Below are 26,269 nucleotides of genomic sequence, written 5' to 3'. Positions count from 1 at the left end.
AGAAAAACTGTAGCAGTTTCCATTATTTTATCTGCCTTTATTACATTCACATATTTTAAATGACAACGGTAAACATACATTAGTAGAAAAAACAAACCACAGTACACATTTTCATTTCTTTATACATTATACAAATGTTTTCTTTTTAATAATTCATTCCAGCATTACATAAATTGCTTAATTCCTGCCTTCCCTTAAACCTCAAACTCCCTCCTCCTGAACATTACCCTGCATGATTTGTTTCCAAATCATCCATTTATTTCTATACGATTTGCTCATTTGTTTTGCTAAAGTTATTTTATATCCTTTGCAATATTCAGTTCTTTGATTACAGTTACTTTAGATTTTAATTTCCATTTTCTAGTAATTGCTTATGTTCGCAGCCAACAACATTAAAATTACTAATGCTTTATTTATGATAATTCAGATCAGCTATCTCAACTCAAAAGAATCATTTCCCTAGCTATACCTTTTTGCTCTCCCAACATTTCTGACAAAATTCTCCGCAAAGAATGTCGAAAATCTGACAACTCTCTGCATCCATCAAAACATGTTCTAATTATATCTCTCTTTCCCATCACACCTCCAGTACTTGCTACTACCTATGGAAAAATGCTGGAAATCTGCTTGGGGTATAAAATACACATGAATACACTTCCAAGCAGAAATCCTAAACCTTCTGGACTTTGATACATACTTGAAAACCATAGGGATGCCCTCCAATTGCTCTTTATATATTTATCATTCTATTATCTCTTCTCAATCTTTTCTGAAATCCTCTGATTGGTTCTTATACTTATGCAATATTTTATATACCCCACTAATTAACCCTTTAAAAGCAACTTTTTTAATAGACTCAATTTAAAAATCTACAAAAACTGGTCTTATACTTGGCCCCTCTCTATCCGTTTTTCTCTTTGTCTATCAATCCCTGGTAGGGAAGGCAGTCTTACTGCTCTGCAGTATGCATATATGTTTCCTTTTAACAATTTTCATTCATTTGAATAATGCATACATTGCTTAACTCCTACCTTTCCTTAAATCTCACCCCCCTTAACATTATGCCATGTGCACTTTTCCCACAAATTCCATTTAGTTCTATGAAGTGTGTCCCTTCCTTTTTCTAAAGATTCCAACTCATGTTCTTTTACCCCATTTATAATACTCACAAGATCCATTAAGGTTGACTTAATTTTTGATCTCCATTTTCTAGTAACTGCTTTACTGGCCAGCAACAGCATTATTCTTAGAAAGGCCTTACTACACCAAGTCAAGTCTGATCACATTTTACTATCTAAAAATAGTAATTTCCTTGGTTACTACCATTTGTTCCCCCAATACTTCTGTCAAAGTACTCTGCAGGAAAGTTTGAAAATCCATCAACTTGTTGCATTTGCAAGCTCCCAATTTCCTCTCTCTTCCCAATCACATTGCTAATATTTGCAATACATAGGAATAGAAGAAGAAAATCCAGTGAAGTCTACTTGAGGGTAAAAATACCCCCAAACACTTCCTTTCAAAAATCCTAAATCTTCAGGACTCTCTTGCATATCTGGGATCCCTACTCATTTCTTCCCATATTATTTTTCTATTCTCTTCCCCCTATCTTTTCTAACCTCCGCTTTTCTTTTCTCTTTGCCTATATTATGTTATCCACCACTGATATGGAAGGCAATCTCTGTCGGTCCAACCTTTTCTTTAGCCTCAACAGACTATTAGCTTTCTCACCATAGTTAATTGTTCCCAGTACCTTGGTTCCTTTTCTATTCTCCTCCAGGCCCCCTCCTGTAAACATCCCTATTATAATTCTTCCATTCCCATACTGGCTTAGTTCAACTGCTTTATGAATATAATACTTTGTATAGCTATTCTTCTTCTTAAAGATTTAATTGAAAATCCTTCTCTCTCAATATTTTGAACCCTCCCCAAATTAAAAAAAAATGTAACAAATTCTTGAGGGTTTCTCTTCATATTCACAATCTTGACCATTCTTTCCATCGGTCTCATGACAATATTAAAGTCCAAGATTTCCTACAGTTGCTAATAGAACCCTCCCCAAAACAAGACCAAGTAACCCCATTTCATGACTACAATGTTCTGTATGTTCAGTTGCTGACTAATGTAACCTTGAAGATTCACTACAATTGCATAGAAGCATGACATCGTGTGAAAGACATTTGTAGCTCTTTTTACCACTGTCTGACAACTGCTAGCACTTACCTGTGCAGGAGGTGACTGGAGTGGATTATTATCAAGCACTAACGAATGCAACTGTGCCATCCTTGTGAAGGAGATGGGGACTGAGAATAACTTGTTGCAAGAAACATCAAACTTTACTAATGGTAGCTCTGCTAATTCTGGAAAACAAAAACACACAGTATATATTATTATGCAGTATTTTATGTAGTACTTTATAATCAGTACAAACCTGTATATAAGGCAGGGTTTCAATGCAGAATAATTTTAAATGCAGACTGTCTAATCACTAAAACTCTAAATTTATTTGTGTTTTATTGACCAGATTATTCTCCCACTAGTCCTATGGCCTCTTTTCAATGGAAACCCAATGTGATATTCATACAATCTAGGAGAAACTTCATTAAAGAAACTCCCATACTCTTTATAGCAATTAACCACAAGATCTTTTATATCCACTTGAGACACCAACAAAAATCAATTAAGTAACACATAAGCTATTTTAGATTAAGCTTTATGCTAAGAAAGGTAATATGCTCTGCGTATATGGCCACAAACAAAGTATTACATCATCACTGTCATCATCATCTTTCGGCTGTTCCCATTAGGTGTCGCCACAGTGGATGATCTGTTTTCATTTCTTCCAGCCCTTTGCATCTTGCTCTGTCACACCAAACACCTGCATGTCCTCTCACCACATCCATAAACCTTATCTTAGGCCTTCCTCTTTTCCTGTTACCTGGTAGCTTCATCCTTAGCATCTTTTTCCCAATATACTCAGTATCCCTCCTCAGCACATGTCCAAACCAATGTAATCTTGCCTCTCTGGCTTTGTCTCCAAACCTTCCAACCTGTGCTGACCCTCTAATATACTTATTCCTAATCCTGTCCACCCTCTTCACACCCAGTGCAAATCTTAACATCTTTAACTCTGCCACATCCAGCTCTAACTCCTGCCATTTTGTCAATGCCACTGTCTCCAACCTATATAACATAGCTGGTCTCACTGCCCTCTTGTAGACCTTCCCTTTCACTCTTACTGGTACTTGTCTGTCACAAATCACTCCTGACAGTCTTCTCCACCCACTCCATCCTGCCTGTACTCTCTTCTTCACCTCTCTTGCACACTCACCATTACTCTGAACTACTGATCCTAAGTATTTAAACTCATCCACTTACGCCACCTCTACTCCTTGCATCCTCACCATTCCTCTATCCTCCCTCTCATTCACACACATATATTCGGTCTTAGTCCTAATGACTTTCATTCCTCTTCTCTCTAGAGCATATCTCCATCTCTCCAGGGTCGTCTCCACCTGTTCCCTACTCTCACTACAGATCACATGTCATCTGCAAACATCATAGTCCACGGGGACTCCTGTCTGATCTCGTCTGTCAACCTGTCCATCACCACTGCAAATAAGAAAGGGCTCAGAGCTGATCCTTGATGTAATCCCACCTCCACCTTAAACGCAGCCATCACTCCCACCGCAGACCTCACTGCTGTCACACTACCCTCGTACATATCCTGTACCTCTCTTACATACTTCTCTGACACTCCAGACTTCATCATACAACACCACAACTCCTCTCTAGGCACCCTGTCTTATGCTTTCTCTAAGTCTACAAAAACACAATGCAACTCCTTCTGACCTTCTCTATACTTCTCCATCAACACTCTCAGAGCAAACATCGCATATGTAGTGCACTTTCCCGGCATGAAACCATACTGCTGATCACTAATCATAACGTCCCTTCTTAACCTAGCTTCCACTACTCTTTCCCATAACTTCATATTATGACTGATCAGTTTAATCCCTCTGTAGTTACTACAGCTCTACACATCACCCTTATTCTTAAAAATCGGTATCAAAACATTTTTTTCCATTCCTCAGGCATCCTCTCGCTTTCCAAAATTTCATTAAACAATCTGGTTAATAACTCTACTGCCATTTCACCTAAACACCTCCATCCTTCCACAAGTATGTCATCTGGACCAACACAGCCTTTCCATTCTTCATCTTCTTCATAGCTATCCTTACTTCCTCCTTGCTAATCCACTGCACTTCATGATTCACTATCCCCACATCATCCAACCTTCTCTCCCTCTCATTCTTTTCATTCATCAACCCCTCAAAGTACTTTTTACATTTGCTCAGCACACTCTCCTCGCTTGTAAGTTTCCCTCATTATCCTTTATTACCTTTACCTGCTGCACATCTTTCATAGCTTGGTCCCTCTGTCTAGCCAATCGGTACAGGTCCTTTTCTCCCTCCTTAGTGTCCAACCTTTCATACAACTCTTCATATGCCTTATCCTTAGCCTTCGCCACCTCTCTCTTTGCCATGCACCTCATCTCCTTATACTCCTGTCTACTTTCTTCATCTCTCTGACAATCCCACTTCTTCTTTGCCAACCTCTTTCTCTGTATACTCTCCTGTACTTCCTCATTCCACCACCATGTCTCCATGTAGTCTTTCCTCTGTCCAGATGTCATACCAAGCACCTTTCTAGCCGTCTCCCTTACTAGCTCTGCTGTAGTTACCCAGCTATTTGGTAACTCTTCCCTGCCACCCAATGCCTGTCTTAACTCTTCCCTGAACTCCACCTCACAATTACCCTTTTTCAATTTCCATTTGATCCTTGGTGCTGCACTCACACTCCTCCTCCTCTTCTTGATCACCAATGTCATCTTACAAACCACCATCCTATGCTGCCTATTACATTCCTAGAAATTTCAAGCCAGTATCACTTAGGTACACTCTTGTGAGTTCTCAAAAAAGACAGTTGTGTAAATGTGCATAAAAATGGGAAATGCAAATATATAAAAGTTTCCCCTGACACTCGCACATACAAAGCCAGTCCCTAACAATCATTTCTGAAGCTTATTCAGGTTTTTAGGATGGCTACAGAGACTCCTAAACCCAGTACATGGAAAATAAATCCTCTATTTAGATTTTTTAAGTTACACTTCAGTTAATACCAATGCATAACAAAGTTTCTGCAATGCTTTCCCTTTTGATAAAGAAGCTAAAATCTGTTGAAACATCTGGAGCATTAGTCATTCCACACTGGGGATGATGAGATGGAAACTGCTGCCCTCTTTGAAAACTTGGGGCATAAACTAAGCCTAGTGAACTACAAGACGCATCATTAGAGAAAATCATGGCTGAAATTCAAAATGTCAGTAACAACTGGGACACTTTCATACATAGAATACTGAAGAGAGACAAACTGACAAGATACTGAATGACCATCTGATGTCATTTTTGTATTTGCAACAGGAGAATATGGTGTTGGAGTACTATATAAATTTGGAGGCAAAATTACAGATGCTTAAAGAAAGGCACACTGCTCAAGAAGGTATCAAAGGAAAAAGACTTCTGAAATTGCATCTTTACATAAAGGGACAGATGCTGTCATTTGTATGAAGAAAAAGGTTAGAGACAAGCTACATTAAAACAGACAGCACACGATATTTTGGTCAGAACGAGCTGTGGCAACTAGTCAACCATATCATAGTTTGTTGAGATTTAAGACATGTTAAAGAACCAAAAACTCCTAACCTGGAAAATATACAAGATGGGAGAAAGATTTTTTTTTTTTTAAACTGACTTTTCAATATAGATGTGTTGCAAACAGGCCTAATTTCTTGCAGTGATTAAAAGTTCTTCATGTACTCAATTTTTTTTTTAAATATTTACTTCCCATAGGGGCCAGCATGTTTACTGACTTTACTGACCTGAAGAAACCTTAATGAAGCACATGGTGGCCCCAATCAGGAATCCAAGTAAACAACTGGACTTTATACTTTGCAAAATAATGAAGGACTGGTGGAATATGCAGCCAATGGCATGTGGCAAAATGGCTTAAGGTCTTCACCTCACAGATACAAAGTCCATGGTTTTAGTCAGACCTCCAGTCATTGTCCGTGTGCATGTTCTCCTGTGTGTGGTTCACTCCACCTCTCAAATATGATGGGTATCTACAACTCAAAGGATGTGAAGTACCAGGCTCAAACCCAGTCCTCCCAGCTGAACATGCAGTACGCCAACAGTGTACACCCAAAATTAACAGAGTCATGGCACCTGGTGATGCCTAGAGGGGTAGCAGTCATGTAGACTAACTACTTTAGTCCTCAGCTATGGTATACAGTATCCTCTAGACAAGAGAGCACGGACCACAGACTGCACACCACATCAGGGCTAGCAACTCATTGATGTAAAAACTGGCTCCTGACACTGTTGCCAAAAAGGAGCATAAGTATTCGGTTGGTGTTAAGTGGGTTGAGGACCTTCGCCTACTTCAACCTATGCCCAGGTCTTCATGCCCCTAATTGCCAGCATGTATTCACCATACAATGATCTTCAGCCCTGGATGAATAAATTACTGACTGGATGTGTCTACTTACCCACCCTGGGTTACCTGGGATAGCTCTCTTGAAAGAAAGCTAGACACAAAGCTAATCAATCGGCCCAATATAAACTAAGGATTGCTATATAAATACAGGTTCACCGACAGGATGAGGCTTGGAAGCAGCTTACATAATGGTAAGGCCAATGCCTGATATCCTGTGTATCCAAAGATAAGATGGAAAAGGCAGCATAGCAGAATCACTTGGCTTGGGATACACTGTTGACTACTCAGGGGAGGACAGTCTAGAAATAGTGTGGAGAGAAAGTCCTCTGAAAACAACAAGGAACATAGAATCAGTGACATCTTCATGGCAGACTTCAATGTAAATACGGGGTAGTCTTCATAATCTTAGTCTACGTTCCACAGCAGGACTGTGATGGCAAAAAAGGGCATTCAGGCAGCAGTTACATAACCACATAGATATATTGGGACAAAATGAGTTGATGTTGACATTGGCAGACCATAAAGCTCACACTGGGACAGACAGAAGAGTATACAGTGACTGTCTGGGCTCACATGGGTGTAGTAAAAAGGATAAAGGAGGATCATTATAGACTTCTGCTTGCTAAATGCTTAATGGTGACAACCACATGGTCTGCCAAGAAAAAGACAGGGTCATAAGGTCACACAGTGGTCACAGCATGCAGGTCACTTAGACTTTCTCATGGTAAGGAAAGGGACCAGGGTAAAATTAGACATCGTAAAATTATCCCTAGGGAAAGAGTAAGCCCCCAGTATAAACCACTAGTGGTATCAATCAGCAGCAAGCAAAGGTCAGAGAAGGTACTAGGGTCAAAAGACACTGCACTGAAGATCTGTAAACTGACTGGAGTAAAAGCACACAAGTTCAAGAAAATATTCATGTCTCCAACACCTCAGGAAGAGGAGGAAACACGTGCAGCTGAAGAAAAATGGTACCATCTCAAGAAAGTATGTATGAAGACTAAAATACATATGTGGCAAAGCCATGTATGAAAATAAAGTACATAAGTAAAGCTGGTGGTGGAATGCAGAAGTCCAGTAAGCTATGAAAAAAGACTAAAGAACTGGAAGATATAAACGGCAGACCAGGCAAAGAAGTTAGTTATCACGATGGCTTCTGGAAAATGACTGCATATGCCACAAAGATGCTCTGTCAGGATGCAAGGCAACAGCATAGAGATAAATCAGTTGTTAGGCACTATTGTTGATGATGCCAGCAAAAAAGCATCAAAATCGCATAAAGAGAGTACTTCATGAAGCTTATGAATGAAGAAAACCTCACAGAAGCTGCACTACACCATGTACAACCAACAATGAAAGATGAAAGACAACCTACCCTAGTAGTAGTAACAAACAGCACTAAAGAAAAAGTATGGAAAGCAGCTGGTTTAGATGAAATCACTGCAGACAAGCTCAATACATTAGACATAGACAAACTTCCATTCATATAAAAGCAATCAAACCATACTAACAAGTATGCACTTACAAGCATTATATATGGTTATATATCATATAATCTAAGCAAAATTATATAAATTATTCAGTGACTGCCTTCTCACACCTCATTCCTCCTCCAAATCATTTTCTGCATGAATTTGTGCTTTAGATTTTCATTTTTTAAAGAAACATCTTTATTAAATTATCTCTTATGATACAGGCAAGCATACATTTATATAAATGAAAACAAGCCATACTGACATATTTTAGTTGCAAACATTATACACTTAATAATCTATCTAGTCACTGTCAAATATTAAATAGCTCATTCAAATCCTGCATTCTTTTAAACCTCATTCCTCCTCCAAAACATTATTCTGCATGTATTGTTCCCAAAATTCTTGTGTTTTCTTTGTAATTTGCTCCTACTAAAGATCTCATTTCCAGTTATTTTATCTTTGTTACTATATTTACTACGTCTAGTACAGCTGGTTTAGACTTTGATTTCCATTTTCTAAAACTTGCCTTTTCGGCAGCCATAATTATGAGACTCAGCAAAGCCTTAACTGTGTCTAGGAGTTCTGATTGTGTCATAGCTAAAAAAAGAATTTCTTTAGTTATAGCAATTCACTCACCCAATATTTCTGCTACAGTAGTATGTAGGGGATTTTTAAAGTCCAGAAACTCATTACACTCCCCAAAATATGCAACAACTACCTCTTTCTTCCCTATTACACCTCCAACATTTGCTACCTACCCAAGGAAAAATTCTTAGGAGTCTACTTCAGGTATAAAAATACCTATGTAACACTTCCAAGCAAAGATCTTAAATCTTCTAGACTTTGTTGCATATTTGGAAGTCCATTGGTGACATTTTAAGTAGGTTGGATATAAAGGGGATGGAGTTTGGACTGTGTTTTAGCATCTGAAAAAATCTTTATGACGAAAATGTGGTTATCTGTTTTTTTTTTTTTTTTTTTAACTGTGTATTGTGTTTGCCTCAGTTTTCATTAAAGCTTTCTCCCTTGAGCTGGTTCGGCATGTTGTTGCCTGCTATTTCGGTTAATATATTTGGGAGTCAAACATATATCCCCCATTGTTTCTTTGTGAATTGCTTATCCAGACTCTCTTCCCAGTCCTTATCTGATTGACTCTTATACAGTAAACTCTCAAATTAACCGGCACCCATGGGGATTGGCAGATGCTGGATAAAGTACAGTTATATGTGCACTTACCATAACTGTAGATGTTGAGTGTATTCATTGTTGCAGTCATCGCACTTGTGTTATCCTGCCAGGGGTAGCTCTCAGTCGGCCCGAATACCAGAGGCTTAGTATTTCTGCATCGGTTGCTGTCACTCCAGGACTTGCATCAGGTTGCCAGTGGTATAAAAACAGGCAGCCGATGCCATTACATCAGTTTTTCTTGCCCCAAATGTCAGCAGCCCCCAAAAGGGAGCTAAGTTATGGTGGAGTAATACCACCAGTAGAAAGTAAATACCAATAGCCCTGTAAGGGTGAGGAAGAGAGAGAGAGAGAAAGAGACAAGGGGGCTGGAAGGTGGGAAACCAGGACTGCAACAGTGAATACACTTGAACATCTACATTTATGTAAGTGTACACAACTGTACTATGTTCTTCATGTTTCACTGTTGCAGTCATCACACTTGGGTTGATTCCTAAAGCTGATGATCAGGTGGAGGCAGTCAAGAAGAGTTGGGGCTGACTAGAATGCCCTGCAGGACTCCAGTTGCAAAGCCTGCCCTGGATTTTGAAAAAAGATAGGCAGGTGGTAATGCTTGGTGAAGGTACGAACAGAACTCCATGTTGCAGCTTCCAGGATGTCCCTGGTAGGGACTCCTCTGAGAAAGACTGTAGAGGTACAAGTTGCCCTAGTTGAATGTGTTCTGACCCCCAGTGGGGGTGGTTTCCCATGGTGTTTGTAACAGAAATGGATGAAGTGTGGTATCCATTTGGAGATGGTTTGTTTTGATATGGCTTTGCCCTCTGCCCCTGGTGCAAAGCTGACTAGTAACTGGTCAGATTTCCTAAAGGGCTTAATTCTATCCAGGTAGAATCTGAGCTGTCTGTGCACATCTAAAGAGTGCAGGATCCTTTCCCCCTTATTTTGAGGTTTAGCGAAAAAGGTGGGCAAATGAATAGATTGGTTGAGAGCCACACTGGACACCACCTTAGGCATGAAAGTTGGGTTAGTCCTGAGGGAGACCCTGTCAGCATGAAAAATGATGAAAGGTTCCACAGCCATAAATGCTTGTAACTCAGAAACTCTTCTAGCTAAAGTGATGGCCAGAAGCAAGGCTGTTTTCCAAGAGAGGAATTTAACTCTGCTGATGCTGCAGGCTCAAAGGGGGGGTGAGCTTTTCCAACAGGGGCTCTCTCCTTGGTGGCCTTAAGTTGTTAGCCCCTCTCAGGAATCGTTTCATGAGAGGGTGTGAAAAGAGAGGTGACTCAGTGCTGTAATGTGCAGAGATGACAGAGGCATGAATTTTAATGGAAGAGAAGGATAGGCCCCTGTGGAGTAGCTCCACTAGGTAATCCAGGATGAGAGGTAAGGAGGGCTGTGCTGGGTCAGCTCCTTTAGTCTGGATCCAGGAAGAATACCTTTTCCACTTGTCAGCATAGGATTGTCTAGTATTGGGTCATCTGGCTTCACGTATGACATCCAGGACTTGTTTGCTTAGGTGACCACTGGAGGAGAAGTCAAGGGCTGCTAGGTTCAACGTCTGCAGCTATGGATGCAAGAACTCTCCCTCCTGCTGAGTCAGGAGAGTTAGAACCTGTGGGAGGTGCCATGGAGGTAACAGGGACAGACTGTGAATGTAGTGGGTACCAGTGTTGTCATGGCCAGTCTGGAGAAATCAGGATTGCCCTTGGTCTTTCCTCCCTTATTTTGAGTAATACTCTGATCAGAAGAGGTAGAGGGGAAAATGGATATATTGAGAGGTTTGCCCACTGGAAGGATAGGACATCCACTTTCCAGGCCTTGCTGTGAGGTTCCCTGGTGCAGAATTTGTTGAGCTGGTGGTTGTAGGTGGAGGCAAAAAGGTCCACCTTCGGGATACCCCATTTTGGGTTACAAGTTTGAAGGTGTTGTGGTTTAATTGGCACTCGTGTGGGTCCAGGAGACTCCTGCTTAGGTTGTCTGCCAGAGAGTTTGCTTGCCTGGCAGGAATTGAGCTTGCAGATGAATATGCATGGCTGAGGCCATGTTCCAAAGGGTCATGGCTAGCCTGCAGAGAGGGTAGGAGTGGGTTCCCCCTGATTGCTGATGTACCACATTACTGTGGTGGTGTTGGTTTTTATAAGTAGAGGCTCCAGAGACAGCAGGGAACTGAAAGTTGTCAGAGCGTGCTGAACAGCTAGCATCTCTTTTTGGTTGATGTGCAGATGAATTTGGTTCGGGCTCCAATGGCCCTGAATGTACCTGCCATCTAGTTGAGCACCCCAAGCATAGTCTGATGCATCTGTGGTTAGGGTCTGGGTGGCATGGGGTTGTGAAAGGGAAGTCCCTAGTTGTGGTTGCATGCTGCTGCCCACCAAAGAAAATCTTTCCTTAGACAGGGTATCATAGGTATAACAGTTTTCAGGTCCTGCAAATGTTGACACCAAAGGCTTTTTAAGTACCACTGAAGTTTTCTCATATACAGACTGGCATATGGAATTAGCAGAATGCAGCAGGCCATGAACCCTAGAGCTTGCAGGATTTTCCTTGTGGATAACTGGGTTCTGGTGGCCAGTTGAGAGAAGTAGCCTGTCAGACAGGCTTGTTTTTCTGGAGTTAGAAATGCCATCTGGGATGGCGTGTCCAGATTTGCTCCCAGGAATACAATTTTTTTTGACTGGGGACAAATTTGGATTTCTTCTCATTGATGGTGTACCCCAGTAAGGTTAGTAGGTCCTTTATAAATGTCAGGTGCTTTAACAGCTTCTCCTGACTGTCTGCCTTAATCAGGCAGTCGTCCAAGTAAGGGTAAATCTGAATATTTCTTTGTCTGCAATAAGCAATGTCTGGAACCAGACATTTTGTGAAAACTCTGGGAGCAGTGGATAAGCCAAAGGGAAGTGCAGAGAACTGATAATGCATAGATCCTGTCCTGAAATGTAGATATTTCCTGTAAGAATCTTTGACTGGGATATGCAGATAGGCCTCTTTGAGGTCCAGAGTGGCTAACCAGGCATCTTTGAACAGCATACGGAGAAGCTGCTGCAGTGTGAGCATTCTGAAAATTGGTACCACCAAGAAGGTGTTTAGAATAGATAGATCTAAGATTGGGCACCAGGTGCCCTCTTTTCTGGGTACTAGAAAAGGCCTGGAGTAGAACGCTTGGCCTATCTGATCTGCAGGGACAGGCTGAATTGCCCTCATGGAGAGCAGGGAATGAACGTGGTTTTGTGCCTCTGCCCACTGGTTTGGAGGAAGACCTGGGAATCCCTTTGGGGTTGGCAAGGTGAAGAAATAAAATTTGTACCCCTGGGACACTATGTTGAGGACCAATCTGTCGTTGGTGATGGAGGCCCATTTTTCTGCATGGGAGGCAAGTTTTCCTCCTAGTGGCACAGACCGAGGAGTCATTGGGAATTCTTTCCATAAGGGGGTGGCTTAGCACTCCCTGGTTTAGAAGTGGAGACATTCTATTGTTTAGATCTCTGCATACCAAGACTGCTGTCTGGGGGGGTCTGTTACCCCTAGGTCTTGTCTGAAGTGGTCTTGAGGGGGCACGAAAGGACCAATATTTTGAGGGACAATGTCTGCTGAATCTTGGAGGATGAACTTGCAAAAAGTCTGTCTGCATAGATTTAGCTTTTTCTTCCATCGTTTTTAAAACCTCTTCTGCTTTGGTGCTAAACAGATTGCTTTTATTAAGTGGTGCGCCCAATAATTTTGATTTGACATGATCTGGCAAGGTCTGTTCCTTAAGTCAAGCATGCCTTTGAGGTACAGAACCTGACACTGCAGGATGCTTCTATTGTGTCAAACCCACATTGCAGGGTCTTGCTTACTGATCTGGCTTGCAGAATGCATACGTTCCTGTAAGTCTTTATTTTCTGCACAGTCAGGGAAGGTAGATAATTTTTGTTTAATGAGTTTCATGGTATGTTGCTGGTATTTCAGCATGTGGAATTGACCATTTAATGTTCTAATGGCAAGAGTTGCAGAAGTATATACTTTTTTAGCCCATCTGTCTAAGACTCGAGAAGCTCTGTCCGAGGGGGTGGGTTTCTTAGCTGTAGTTGCTTTTATTCCTTTATGCCCTTGAGAGATGGCCTCTGAGTCAGCAGTAGGATTCTTGAATATAATTTTGTGAGAGTCAGGGACTCTGTAGTACCGTTCAGGTTTCCTGGGAGCAGGAGGTAAAGTATCCGGGGTTAGACTGGATTCCATAAAAACATCATCCACAACATTCAGGACAGGGGGTATAGCAAAGGGCCTGTGCTGAGGTAAATCTAAAAATTCCCGGAGTCTTTTTTGGACTGAGGAAATCCTGACATTTCTAGTGGAGGTGCTCTCTCAAGGTATGTAGGGTTTTACAAAAAGAAAAATCCTCTGGAGGAGAGGCAGAAGGAATGGATTCCTCTGCATCTGAATCCTCATAAACAGATAAGGGTATGTCTTCATAATCAGAAACCTCAGAGTCAGACTCTTGTTCAGATAGAGGTGCTGGGTATAAGTCTCTTTCTTGTAGCAGGAGAAGGCTGACTGCCCCTAATCAGCATGATAAGGTCTTCTGCCATTTTAAGCATCTGTGATTGTGGCAAGGAAGCAGGCGCGTGAGTTTGGGTCATTGTTTTTTTAGGCGTAGCTTGTACTCTGGGCCTTAGAAACCCGGTAGTTTTAGAAAGAACTGAAGACGCGAAAGAAGTCATCGGTTTGTGACTAATACCGGTAGTGCGAAGAACTTCCTCAGAAGCCGGTGCCTGCGCAGAGGCTCCAGACCCATCCAAGGTGGAGATATCTGCAGGTTCCGTAGTCAAAGAAGAGTCTCGCAGCATACCGGACTCCGAATGGGTCTCGGTAGCGGCCTGTGAATCCATCGATGCAAGCATCAGAGGCTGCAAAAGCGTCTCACTGAGTACTGGCAAACTGGCGACTAGCTTAACGGAAGCATCGTCGGCAATTTTGGACCTGTGTGGTCTGTCTCTGTCTTTATCCATACGTTTTTTCGGAAGATCGGTAGTCGGATGGCTTACTGAAGCCATTTCGGATTACGGAGATGGGGAATGAAAGTATTTAGCTACAATAAGGGCCCGACAATGAATAGTTCAGGCATTGAACAAAGCACAAAACCGGCAATGAGGGACGTCGTGGTCTGGGCCTAAATAGGTGATGCAGTAAGAATGGAAATCTTGGTGTGGTATTTGCTTTCCACAGGTGAAACAATTGTTACCTTTTTCTGACATCAGTTAGAGCAAGAAAAAAGGATCCTCAAAGGGATACTTGGCTTTAGAAGACTTCAACTTCAATTTCAGAAATGAAAAACTCAGGTAGTGGCCGACCGGCACTCGTGCGAACTTCTTCTGCTTCGGGCTCTTCAGCAAGAAAGACTGATGTAATGGCGTCGGCTGCCTGTTTTTATACCACTGACAACCTGACATCAGTCATGGAGTGACAGCAACTGACCCATAAATACTAAGCCTCTGGTATTTGGGCTGACGGAGGGGTACCCCTGTCAGGATGACCCAAGTGTGATGACTGCAACAGTGAAACACGAAGAACATCTGTAGTTTCTGGCTGCTTCAGAGTTACTATTAAAAACAGGCATGACCAGTACTGAACCCTACACTATTTGTTTGGTTTGACTTGTTCTCAGGTCGGGAAGAGAGGGAATTTATTCCAATCTTCCTTTTTAAAACTCTAAAATTCTAAAAACATAAGGTATGTTTCTGTGCGGGAAGAACAAAGTGCAACAGAAAAAGTGTACTGGATTTCTTCAATTTTTTTTGCTGGTTGCTTGAGTCCGGTTTACTGAGAGTTTACTGTAGTTATCATGCCATATTTTGTATGCTCTACTAACTAAAACTTTTAACAGCAGCTTCTGTTCTAGATTCTACTAAAAACTCTTCCAGTGCTGGTCTTTCACTTAGGATCCCTGTAGATCTTTTTCTTTGCCTACATGCTGATATCAATCTTTGATAAGGAAGGCAATGTCTAGCATGCAGTCCAAAATTCTTGGCCTCTTCCCATTCTATTATCTTTCCCTCTTGAATTATTTGCTCCCAATACTTCAGTACCTTTGCCAGTTTTCTCCCATAAATTCCGGCCCCCACTTGCCTATTGTCTGTATACCCAATAGCAGTTATCCCTGTCAGCAGAATTTCCTTCCACCATTCCCGTGTTGGCTAAGTTCTTAGAGTACTTTCTGCTTCTTTATGAAAAAAATATTCTGCATGATCATTGTTATTCTTAAGGATTTGCATTCAAATCCCAGTCTCTCCTTGTTTCTTGCCCCCCCCCCATTTCATTATCACCCCTTTCAATGTTGAATTGCAGCTTTCTGCTTGTTCTATGCATAGGAGCCATAACTCTGTAGCTCTAAAATGCCCTTTCAAATCATGTAATCCCAAACCACCTTGTTCTGTTGGAAAGATCAGCTTATCTCACTTGACTCTTGCCAGATAAAATCCTGCAACTCTAATTACTATCCACTACTACTCTGGTTGGTAAAAATATGCCTGAACTATGTATAAAAATAAAGGGACTCAACATTTTGACTGCTTGCATATTGCTATCCATAAAACAGAGCTTCCAATTTCTCAGATTTTGTATTATGTTCTGTTTAGTCTCTTCCCACATATTTAGCTGCCATAACAGAATCTTTTTTAATTCATACTCTTAAACTTTATTTTATCATATCATTATAAGTATACATATTGCTGAATCAATTTGTGTGTGGGCACATAGTTTGCAGCTATTGCCTTTGTTTTATCTTCATTAATTTTGTATACTGTCTCAAAATGTTCCAACAACATTAAAATGTCCTTTTCTGGTTTTATCTTAACTACCACACCAATTATAGCCTTGAATTTCTGAGTCTTTTATTTTCTTTGGCAATGGTTCTAAATATAATGCAAATAACAAAGGGGAAAGAGGACACCCATGCCTGACTCCTCTGCTCAAACAGAACTTACCAGAGAGGAAGCCACCCACTTCAATTTTCGCCTCCGACATCTCATATATCCTTTCAATCAACCTTATATTTTTTTCAGGAAATGCTTCCATTGCCCTGCTCATAGAGTCCCAGCTTACTCTGTCAAATGCTATCTCTGTATCAAGGCCTACCAACAGTGGTCTTTTCTTACATCTTGCTTCCCCTCTGGATAATCAATGCTCTGTTAATGCTGGCAAATGCTTGCCTCCCAACCACAAAACCACACTGATCCATACCGATCAGTTTTGGCATTACTTTTGCCATTATTTTCGGCATTATAGACTGAACACCTTATAGTCATGGTTTAGTATTGAAATAGGCCTTTATGAAGCTGGATCTGATGGATCTTTACCCTCTTTAGGTATTACAACTACCACTGCTTTCTTCCAGGATGCTGGTACTTGTCCTCTTAAAATAGTGTTAAACAAAACCTTCCAGATCTTTAGCAATTTGTTCCTCCTAGCTTCCAAACTTCCACAAGAATACCATATATTTCTGGGGACTTTCCTGTAGATTGGTTACACATCACAATTTTTATCTCATCTCCCCCTATTTTAACCATTAGCAAATAAGGCTCATCTACCTCTAACCTTGACATATTTAATTCTTTCATAAACATTTTCATTTTTATCTTCTTGATTTTCATATTTGTCTGCTTTATGGAGACTTTCATAGAATTTCCAAAATATTTCTAATACCTCTACAGGATCTCATTACCTTCCTTTCTCCGGGCTCACTAAGTCTAAGTTTGGTGACTGCCCTTTCTCCTTTCTGTTGACTGAGTCGTCGTGCTAAAATTTTTGTGCTCTAGTGATATCAAAAAAGGTTGCCTATCAACCTTTCTAAACTCGTGCATATTATCGAGGTAATACCTTACTTTCTTGTCTTGCATTGATCCTCTCTTCTTCTGTGAAATTCTCCCTATTATGCAGTACTTTAACATTTGTCAGTCTCTCTAAATAATTCTTGTTACTTCTTAACCATAGCTCCCTTTCATTTCCACTATTTTTAAACTCCACCTTAATTTTATCCGATATTTTCAGAAGAAATTTCTATTCTAACAGTTCCTGAATAATCTCCACTACCCATTCCTTAAATTCCTCTATTTTCAACAGATAGGTGGGAAAGCTCCAATTTTTCTTTCATTTCCCTGTGCTTTTATTTTAGTTATTACTGGTGCATGATCTGAAATAGTTATTGGGTGCAAGACCTTCAATTAAATGCACGTTAGTAATGAATTGTAAATTCTGTCTAGTCCAGCCCAGTTTTCATGTTAGGGAATAATATGCAAATTAATTCCAAACTCCTATTACTGAATTCATAGGTTAGTACTACGCTAACTGCCCTTTCAAGCCTAGCCAGTTACCCATGTAAAAATCAAACCCTGCCCCTTGTGTCGATAAGGTAAATCACTTAACCATGCCAACCTCTCACCCGCATCTTCCATGCCAAATATTTTCATACATTTCTTTAAAAATCTACCCTCCTTTGTTATATTCTCCCTTCTTCCCCCCCAGACACATCTTCACTGCTGCAAATCAAATTCCAGTCCCCACCTATAATTAATATTCTTTGTTTTAAACTGATTACTTCTTCCAGAATTTTCTTAAGCTCCATGACAGCAGTTTTAGGTGTAATGTAAATACATGCCAGTCTAATCTTCCTCCTTTACCAGTAGCCCCTTAGCACTACAAATCTGTCATTATCTTTTTATCTACTTCTATCACCACTGAAATTCCTCTTGCAATTCATATCAGTACTCCTCTTTTCCTTTGTCCAGGTATTCCACAGAATAACCATCCTGAAAAACCTTTCTTTTTCAAATTCACATGTTCAATTCTTTCTAAGTGCATTTCCTGTAACGCAGCCATTTGCACTCTGCATTTTTAATATAGTTCACTACTCTCTTTTTTGAATTTATCTGGGGAGCCTTTTACATTTCAAGACATTACAGAAAGCAACACTGTAATAAAAAGTTATTATTCACACCTTTTATGTATAACACCTTTTTGTGAAATGTCTAGGTTCCAGCTTTTGTGTTACATGCATACACTGTTTGGCAGGCTGGTGTTTTATACAGTTGTTTCTTGTCATATCCATTTGAGCCTATGTAACATTTTATAAAACCTATTTTATTGAAAGCCCTAAAAACACCCCAATACCCCCCAACACCTATTAACTTAATAAAAAGTGAGTGAGCCAAGAACAGTATGACCAAACAAGTTAACTAAGAATACTCCACCAGGCACAAATGAATCGAAGCTCCAAGGAAAAATTGCTTTAATAAGCACTTAAAAACTCCACAGTAGAGACTGGATCAGTAAAAGAACAATAACGTATCCACATAGACGTTTTAACAACTTCATCAGTTATACATCAATTTTAAAATGAGGTGGTTTTATATACTGTTTGAATTTAATCACAGATCTCTTGTCCAATCAAGCAGCACAATAAATTAAAATCACTTAATTGAGTAATTAATTCATGAAAGCCATGTTAAAAACACTTGCAAAATGAATACAATTCACTAAAACCATTTATACTCAAATTGTTACATATTTAGTGTATATTTAATGTAAGTTTTCCAATACTTTAAAACTTTCTATACTTTTAAATGAATCTCTTTAAAAATGTTACTATATAACATGTCATTCAGACTTGTAGGTTTAATATTATAACCAGACACCATCTTGTGGTCATTGAGTTAATTACAGCCACACACTAAACTTTTTAAGCTGAAAATACAAGACTTGTCTTTTGAGAATGTATATAAAATTTCAAAACAGTGAAGATCATAAAATAGACCAAGGAAGAACTTCATTAAATCAAAGCTTGGCAGCCCTCATCTTTAAAACTGGGGCCAATGATACCATGTCATTGAGCCCAAAATTACGATTCGCATCTAAAAGAGCTGCCAGTACAACTCTTTGTAGTCAATAAGTGTCTCCCACATCCCCCTCTTGGGTTAGTGGGAACAACTTCCAATACAAAAATGAGTAGCCTGTGGTGTTACATTTTGTTGAATGCCTACTCAATGCATTTTTTCTTTCATCACCCTGACATCATATAAGTGCTCATATTCTCTGTCTGAGCTTTCTTTCACTCTTTCCGACATAGAAAGAGGGACATTTTTGCAAACGGCTAAATATATGATGCCTTTAGTGTCACAATTGGCAATGTATTTAAGCGGAGGGTCTTATTCCTTGCTTCTAATACCATACTATCCCCACAAATCAAATAAGAGCAATATTTACATTTCCCACACTTTTGTAAGCCCTTCTTGGATTTGTCATAATTGTTACACACTGTTTTTCTTCCCCATTTCAAGATAATTCTTGATAGTTTTCCTCTCGATATACATGGGTTAATTCATTGTCAAAAATACATTCAAGATCTGAAAATTTTGAAAAGTTGTCCCATTCTCTAGAGAATATGTTCCTAACAAAGGCAGATTGTTCACTGAAGGTAGTGATTAACCCTGTCCCTTTTCAGCAAGATGACCTCCCAACCCTGAAGTATGAGTGGTAGTTTCTTCTATCCCTAAGATTGGGGCAAAGGTGTCTGATCTTTTTGTACTAACCTCCTCCAACACCTTGTTGAACATCTCTAAAGGGTATCCTCTCTGAATAAAGAGATTCTTTAAAAATTCTGTTTCCTCCAGGAAAGCTTTGTTGTCCGAGGTCATTCTACTGCACCTAACCAGTTGCCCTTTCACCACACCTTCTTCTGATGGGGGATGGCAACTGGTAAAGTCTGAATAGGAATTAGAAAAAGTTTCTTTCCTGAAAATTCTTGATGACAGTTTCCCTTCTTGTTTCTCAATGTGAACATCGAGGTATTTTAACTTTTGTTCATCAAAATTGCTGGTAAAATTCAGAAATGTGGAGGTGTTATTAACAAAGGCCAAAAGGTTGTTAAAGTTTTCCTCACTACCCATCCAGAAAAAACATAAATCATCTAGGTACCTAGTGTATAGGGAGCATTCCTTCATCAGAGGAGAATTGAGAAGAAAAGTTTCTTCCCAATAAGCCATGATAATATTGGCATATGTGGGTGCACAATGTGCCCCCATTGCAACACCCTTTCTTGTTTAAAGTACTCCCCTTGAAAGTAGATGAAATTGTTTTTTAACACTATTTCCATGAATGTTAAAGTATTGACAAAATCAATGTGTGTTAGTTTTTTACTTTCAATTAATTTTTCTTCAAACCAAGAAAGCCCCAATTAGTGTGGGATGCAACCAAACAAATCAATCACATCCATAGTGCCAAACCCAAGACGTTCACTATACAATGAAGGTTTAATCCTTCTCAACAAGTCCCAGGAGTCTTTTAGAACATTTTCACTTCCCTCAGTACTTGTTTAATTTTGTAATCAACAAATTTTGCTAAAGGGGCTGTTATTGATCCTTCAGCGACACAATAGGTCTGAGGGTGGGTCACAGGCATTTTGTGGACTTTGGGAATCCAAGATGCAGGGAATCTTTGGTTTATCTACAAACAAAAATTTGTAAGTGTCTTGATCTATTGAACCCTGCATTAACATGTCATATAATAAAAGATGAATCTTTCTATAGGCCATGTTCACTTCGTTAATGGATACCCTGGTGTATTTTTCAGAATCATTAAGTAAGTCCAACATTTTCCCTTAGTACTGTATTGTGTCCATGACTACCACCCTCCCCTTGTCTGGTTTCATTACTCTCAGGTTGTGATTTTCACAAATAGTTCTCAAAGTGTTTTTCTCTTCCTGGGTTAAGTTCGAATGAAAAGTTCTTGTTGTCAGGTGATTCCTTATCTCATGCTCAACCTTCAATTCAAAATTCCTAAGTTGGGGGTGAGTCGGGGGGTTGAATGTACTTTTCCGCTTCAAACTTTGTCCCTGATAATCTGACTTTTTGTCCTTGAAAAAGTTCCAAGTTCTTTCGAATAAACAATTTAATGTCTACCAGTAGTTTGAAAATATCAGTTTTTTGTGTAGGCACAAAAGTGAAGCCTTTGGAAAAAAGGTTAAACCAGCTCTTGTCAATACTAACACTGGAATAGTTATATATATTGAACCCGTTGAAACTCCAGGTATTCAAACTGTTGATAATGTCAACTTCCTGTTCAATCCTTGTGTCATCTAATAAAATCTCCCGCCCCTGTAGTTTTTTGAGTTGTAGTAGACCCTACCCTGCTGCATGAGCCTCTCTGATCTCCTTAGGGGGGGATACTCGTCTGTGTCTAGTATTTCTTCATGTTGTTCTTCCATAACAGTTTCCCCCCATTCTCCATCAAAATTATCTTCTTTCCTCCATTTCCCATAGTCATTCCTGTGGGTGGTTCTAGGTCTGGGATAGTGGGTTTTGTTTTTATATTCCCCTTGGTCCCTTTTAATTTTCCCTATCTTCCTGTTCTGAACCTCCTTACACTTAGTGTCAACTTTTTCAAAAACATTCTCATATTTTTTCTTATTAGCATCTACTGTATATAACAAGTCATTTGTAATAGCTTTATTAATGTTCTCTATATCTCCTTGCAGCTTTTGCATTAACATTTCATTGTTGTTGATAATAGCTCTCATAACATTTAAACCACAATTGTCAAAGATAGAAATAAGTTCCCCATGAAAATCAGAGCCTTCAATAACATTATTAGGGTATTTGCAAACCCTAAGGCCCTTAGGAACAATATTTAAAGTAATACAATGCTTGAGATAATCATTGTCAATTTCAAGCGTTTTAAATTTTATTAAATAAAATTCCAAATCATTTAAAAGCGTACTAAAACTTGTATTACTATATTTAGTTGGACTGCTTTGAGTTTCAAAGCTATACTTCGCTTTGAAGCCGTCAGAAAACAGTTTTTGTGTACCTGTAATAGGATTAGATTTGTCCATACGGGTTTGTTGCCGTACGCTGACTTTTCGGTCTAACAGAGGCCGCTTCAGCTCCATTGCTGTTAGCGTTAATAAAATCCACTGTAATGTGTGGAAAACCATCTAAGCTATTTCCACAGTTCACATCTTCCTCGATTGAAGTGCTGCTTACATCATTAGTAATGAGTGCATCTAATTCAACCTGCTTCCGGTTAGCTTCCTGGTTCCCCGGTGGTTGCATAAGGACAGCAAGTGAAGCAAATGACTGACTAAGCGGTGTCAGCAGGGCAACCAACTGAGTGAGTTGCCGATGAGCTTTGTAATTCCCCAGTCTCAGAGCTCCTAGGAGCCGGATCTGTGTGGCGGCTGCTCCATAAAACTGATAAAAGTGAGTGAGCCAAGAACAGTATGACCAAAAAATTTAACTAATAATACTCCACTAGGAACAAATGAATCCAAGCTCCAAGGAAAAATTGCTTTAATAAGCACTTAAAAACTCCACAGTAGAGACTGGATCAGTAAAGAACAATAACGTATCCACATAGGCGTTTTAGTCGACAACTTCATCAGTTATACATCAATTTTAAAATGAGGTGGTTTTATATACTGTTTGAATTTAATCACAGATCTCTTGTCCAATCAAGCAGCACAATAAATTAAAATCACTTAATTGAGTAATTAATTCATGAAAGCCATGTTAAAAACACTTGCAAAAATGAATACAATTCACTAAAACCATTTATACTCAAATTGTTACATATTTAGTGTATATTTAATGTAAGTTTTCCAATACTTTAAAAACTTTCTATACTTTTAAATGAATCTCTTTAAAAATGTTACTATATAACATGTCATTCAGACTTGTAGGTTTAATATTATAACCAGACACCATCTTGTGGTCATTGAGTTAATTACAGCCACACACTAAACTTTTTTTAAGCTGAAAATACAAGACTTGTCTTTTGAGAATGTATATAAAATTTCAAAACAGTGAAGATCATAAAAATAGACCAAGGAAGAACTTCATTAAATCAAAGCTTGGCAGCCCTCATCTTTAAAACTGGGGCCAATGATCATACTTCAGGGTTGGGAGGTCATCTTGCTGAAAAGGGGACAGGGTTAATCACTACCTTCAGTGAACAATCTGCCTTTGTTAGGAACATATTCTCTAGAGAATGGGACAACTTTTCAAAATTTTCAGATCTTGAATGTATTTTTGACAATGAATTAACCCATGTATATCGTAGAGGGAAAACTATCAAGAATTATCTTGAAATGGGGAAGAAAAACAATGTGTGTAACAATTATGACAAATCCAAGAAGGGCTTACAAAAGTGTGGGAAATGTAAATATTGCTCTTATTTGATTTGTGGGGATAGTATGGTATTAGAAGCAAGGAATAAGACCCTCCGTTTAAATACATTCGCCAATTGTGACACTAAAGGCATCATATATTTAGCCGTTTGCAAATATTGTCCCTCTTTCTATGTCGGAAAGAGTGAAAGAAAGCTCAGACAGAGAATATGAGCACTTATATGATGTCAGGGTGATGAAAGAAAAAAATGCATTGAGTAGGCATTCAACAAAATGTAACACCACAGGCTACTCATTTTTTGTATTGGAAGTTGTTCCCACTAACCCAAGAGGGCGGATGTGGGAGACACTTATTGACTACAAAGAGTTGTACTGGCAGCTCTTTTTAGATGCGAATCGTAATTTTGGGCTCAATGACATGGTATAATTGGCCCCAGTTTTAAAGATGAGGGCTGCCAAGCTTTGATTTAATGAAGTTCTTCCTTGGTCTATTTTTATGATCTTCACGGTTTTGAAATTTTATATACATTCTCAAAAGACAAGTCTTGTATTTTCAGCTTAAAAAAAGTTTAGTGTGTGGCTGTAATTAACTCAATGACCACAAGATGGTGTCTGGTTATAATATTAAACCTACAAGTCTGAATGACATGTTATATAGTAACATTTTTAAAGAGATTCATTTAAAAGTATAGAAAGTTTTTAAAGTATTGGAAAACTTACATTAAATATACACTAAATATGTAACAATTTGAGTATAAATGGTTTTAGTGAATTGTATTCATTTTTGCAAGTGTTTTTAACATGGCTTTCATGAATTAATTACTCAATTAAGTGATTTTAATTTATTGTGCTGCTTGATTGGACAAGAGATCTGTGATTAAATTCAAACAGTATATAAAACCACCTCATTTTAAAATTGATGTATAACTGATGAAGTTGTCGTAAACGTCTATGTGGATACGTTATTGTTCTTTTACTGATCCAGTCTCTACTGTGGAGTTTTTAAGTGCTTATTAAAGCAATTTTTCCTTGGAGCTTCGATTCATTTGTGCCTGGTGGAGTATTCTTAGTTAACTTGTTTGGACCTATTAACTTAATACTAACACACAAATCTATTTACACCTTCAAATATTTAAGTTTTACCCTCCTAACAGAAACAAAAATTCCAAACTGACAGCCACACTGACAGAACTGAGTTAATCTAAAAGAAAGGTTATCCATGCTAAGACACACGGTGAAGCCTTTGCTTCTACCAAGTGCTGATTGCTTTTGTCTTAACTTTATAGCTGTCCCAGCTGGAAAACCCCTTGACTGCTTTCAGAGAAAATTAACTACCTTGGGAAAGCCCCTGAATGCCTTAAGATAACATTATCTACCATGGGAAACCTCTGTAGGTTTCCAGAGAACATTATCTCCCAGCCAATTTCTCTTTTCTTTTTTTTCCACAGCCAATCACTCTCCACTAAACTGTAGCCAGTTTCTCTATCAGATTGTTTTCGTGGAAACATGAAGACCAGATGCAGAACTGTTACTGAGTATACATGTATTTGCTAGAAAAAAGCTTCATAATATTTGTGATACCCCACCACTGGCTCAGTAATCAAGGAGCCTCAATCCTCACCACTGGCAAAAGTGGGGGACATACACACTGTGAGGAATAACAAGTACACATAGGGTAAAGTACTATTTCCCTTATGGGCACACAGATACCACAGTCAGTCTGGGGCTGGTTTCTCCCTCTTTCTCCAGATCCCCAATAAGACTCCCCACTGGCACAGCTATACAGTTGAGATCTCAGCTGAGGGTTCCCCTTCAGACGGACGAACGGCTGAAATCTAAAAAATGCATATGGCCGAAGCCATATGCTCGAATTTTAGAAGCTCGACCTTCTGAAAGGGAAACAAAAGAACAACAAGAAAACAATGTTTCTGCAGGGAGGCAAGCCCCCCTGCATCCCCCACTACTTATTTATACCAACTCCAAGATTGCACTACAGCGCAGAAAGGGAAATCTCCCATTCTGCGCTGTACGCCGATCCCCATTCAGACGGTTGAGCTTCTGAAATTTCGAGCATATGGTCTCGACCATATGCATTTCGAGATTTCAGCCATTCGACCTTCTGAAGTTGAACCCAGTTGAGTGGCTAAGTCAAGGCCTCCAGCGCACACACTATCCAACCAGTGCTTTGTGTCCCTGCCCAAGTAGCTGACACACACACATACACTTTGAAGTTTGATTTATACTCTCACACATATGGGAAAGGAAGGCTTTTACTTGCTATGCCCCCTTCTGCCCAGCCTATAAGGTAGTTATCACTGCCAAAAGCCAACTCTATCAGCTACTTTAAGACCCTTAACAAAGGGTGTCCAATCCTACAGTGTAATGTTACTATTATTACAAATGGTAGTTTGACCAAGAGCAGGGCTATTAGGAATGGCCTGCACAATGTCACCAAACAGATATGCAAGTATTCTAAGATCTTAAATATCTCTAGAAAGACCAGCTAGAATTGAAAGGTTTAACTATATTTAATAATAAACGATAAAATAACAAGACAATACTAAATATGTATGTACAGTGATATAGTTCAAAATCACAGGAAATATTTAAAACATTACAGGACAGTCTCAAATACAGAAAACATCTAAGCTATGCTTCACTATATTCCTAATTGAATCTAAGGTAAATTACTGTACCCTAGTTAACTTACTTAAAAGCAAGGCAAGTGTGGTGAATGGATCTTCTAGCTGATGATGTTGGCAGGTCAAAGACAAATACAAAATGCCCCCCCCCAGAGAGTTCTTAAATTAATATCTCAAATATTGCTACTGAGATACTTGCAGCATGACATCACTTTTTGTCACCTGACTTCAGTTCCCAGGCTCACAAACAACCCCCA

The 26,269-nt window shown here is 39.3% G+C and overlaps 1 protein-coding gene across 1 annotated transcript in view; it reads right to left on the bottom strand.

The window, feature by feature from the left end:
* Nucleotides 1-26,269, bottom strand: part of LRCH1 (leucine rich repeats and calponin homology domain containing 1) — a gene marked incomplete in the record, with an annotated part of 1,693,846 nt that overhangs the window by 742,188 nt on the left and 925,389 nt on the right. Inside the window, 1 exon segment of the mRNA XM_044072038.1 lies at nucleotides 2,221-2,357. Within this exon segment, the coding sequence (XP_043927973.1) occupies nucleotides 2,221-2,357 (137 nt within the window).

The sequence above is a fragment of the Protopterus annectens genome, chromosome 5.part0 (genome assembly GCF_019279795.1).
Source record: "Protopterus annectens isolate FY-2018-M chromosome 5.part0, PAN1.0, whole genome shotgun sequence".
Taxonomy (NCBI): Eukaryota; Metazoa; Chordata; order Ceratodontiformes; family Protopteridae; genus Protopterus; species Protopterus annectens.
Note: the sequence above shows the minus strand (reverse complement) of the source record. Positions and strands in the feature narration are given on the sequence as shown.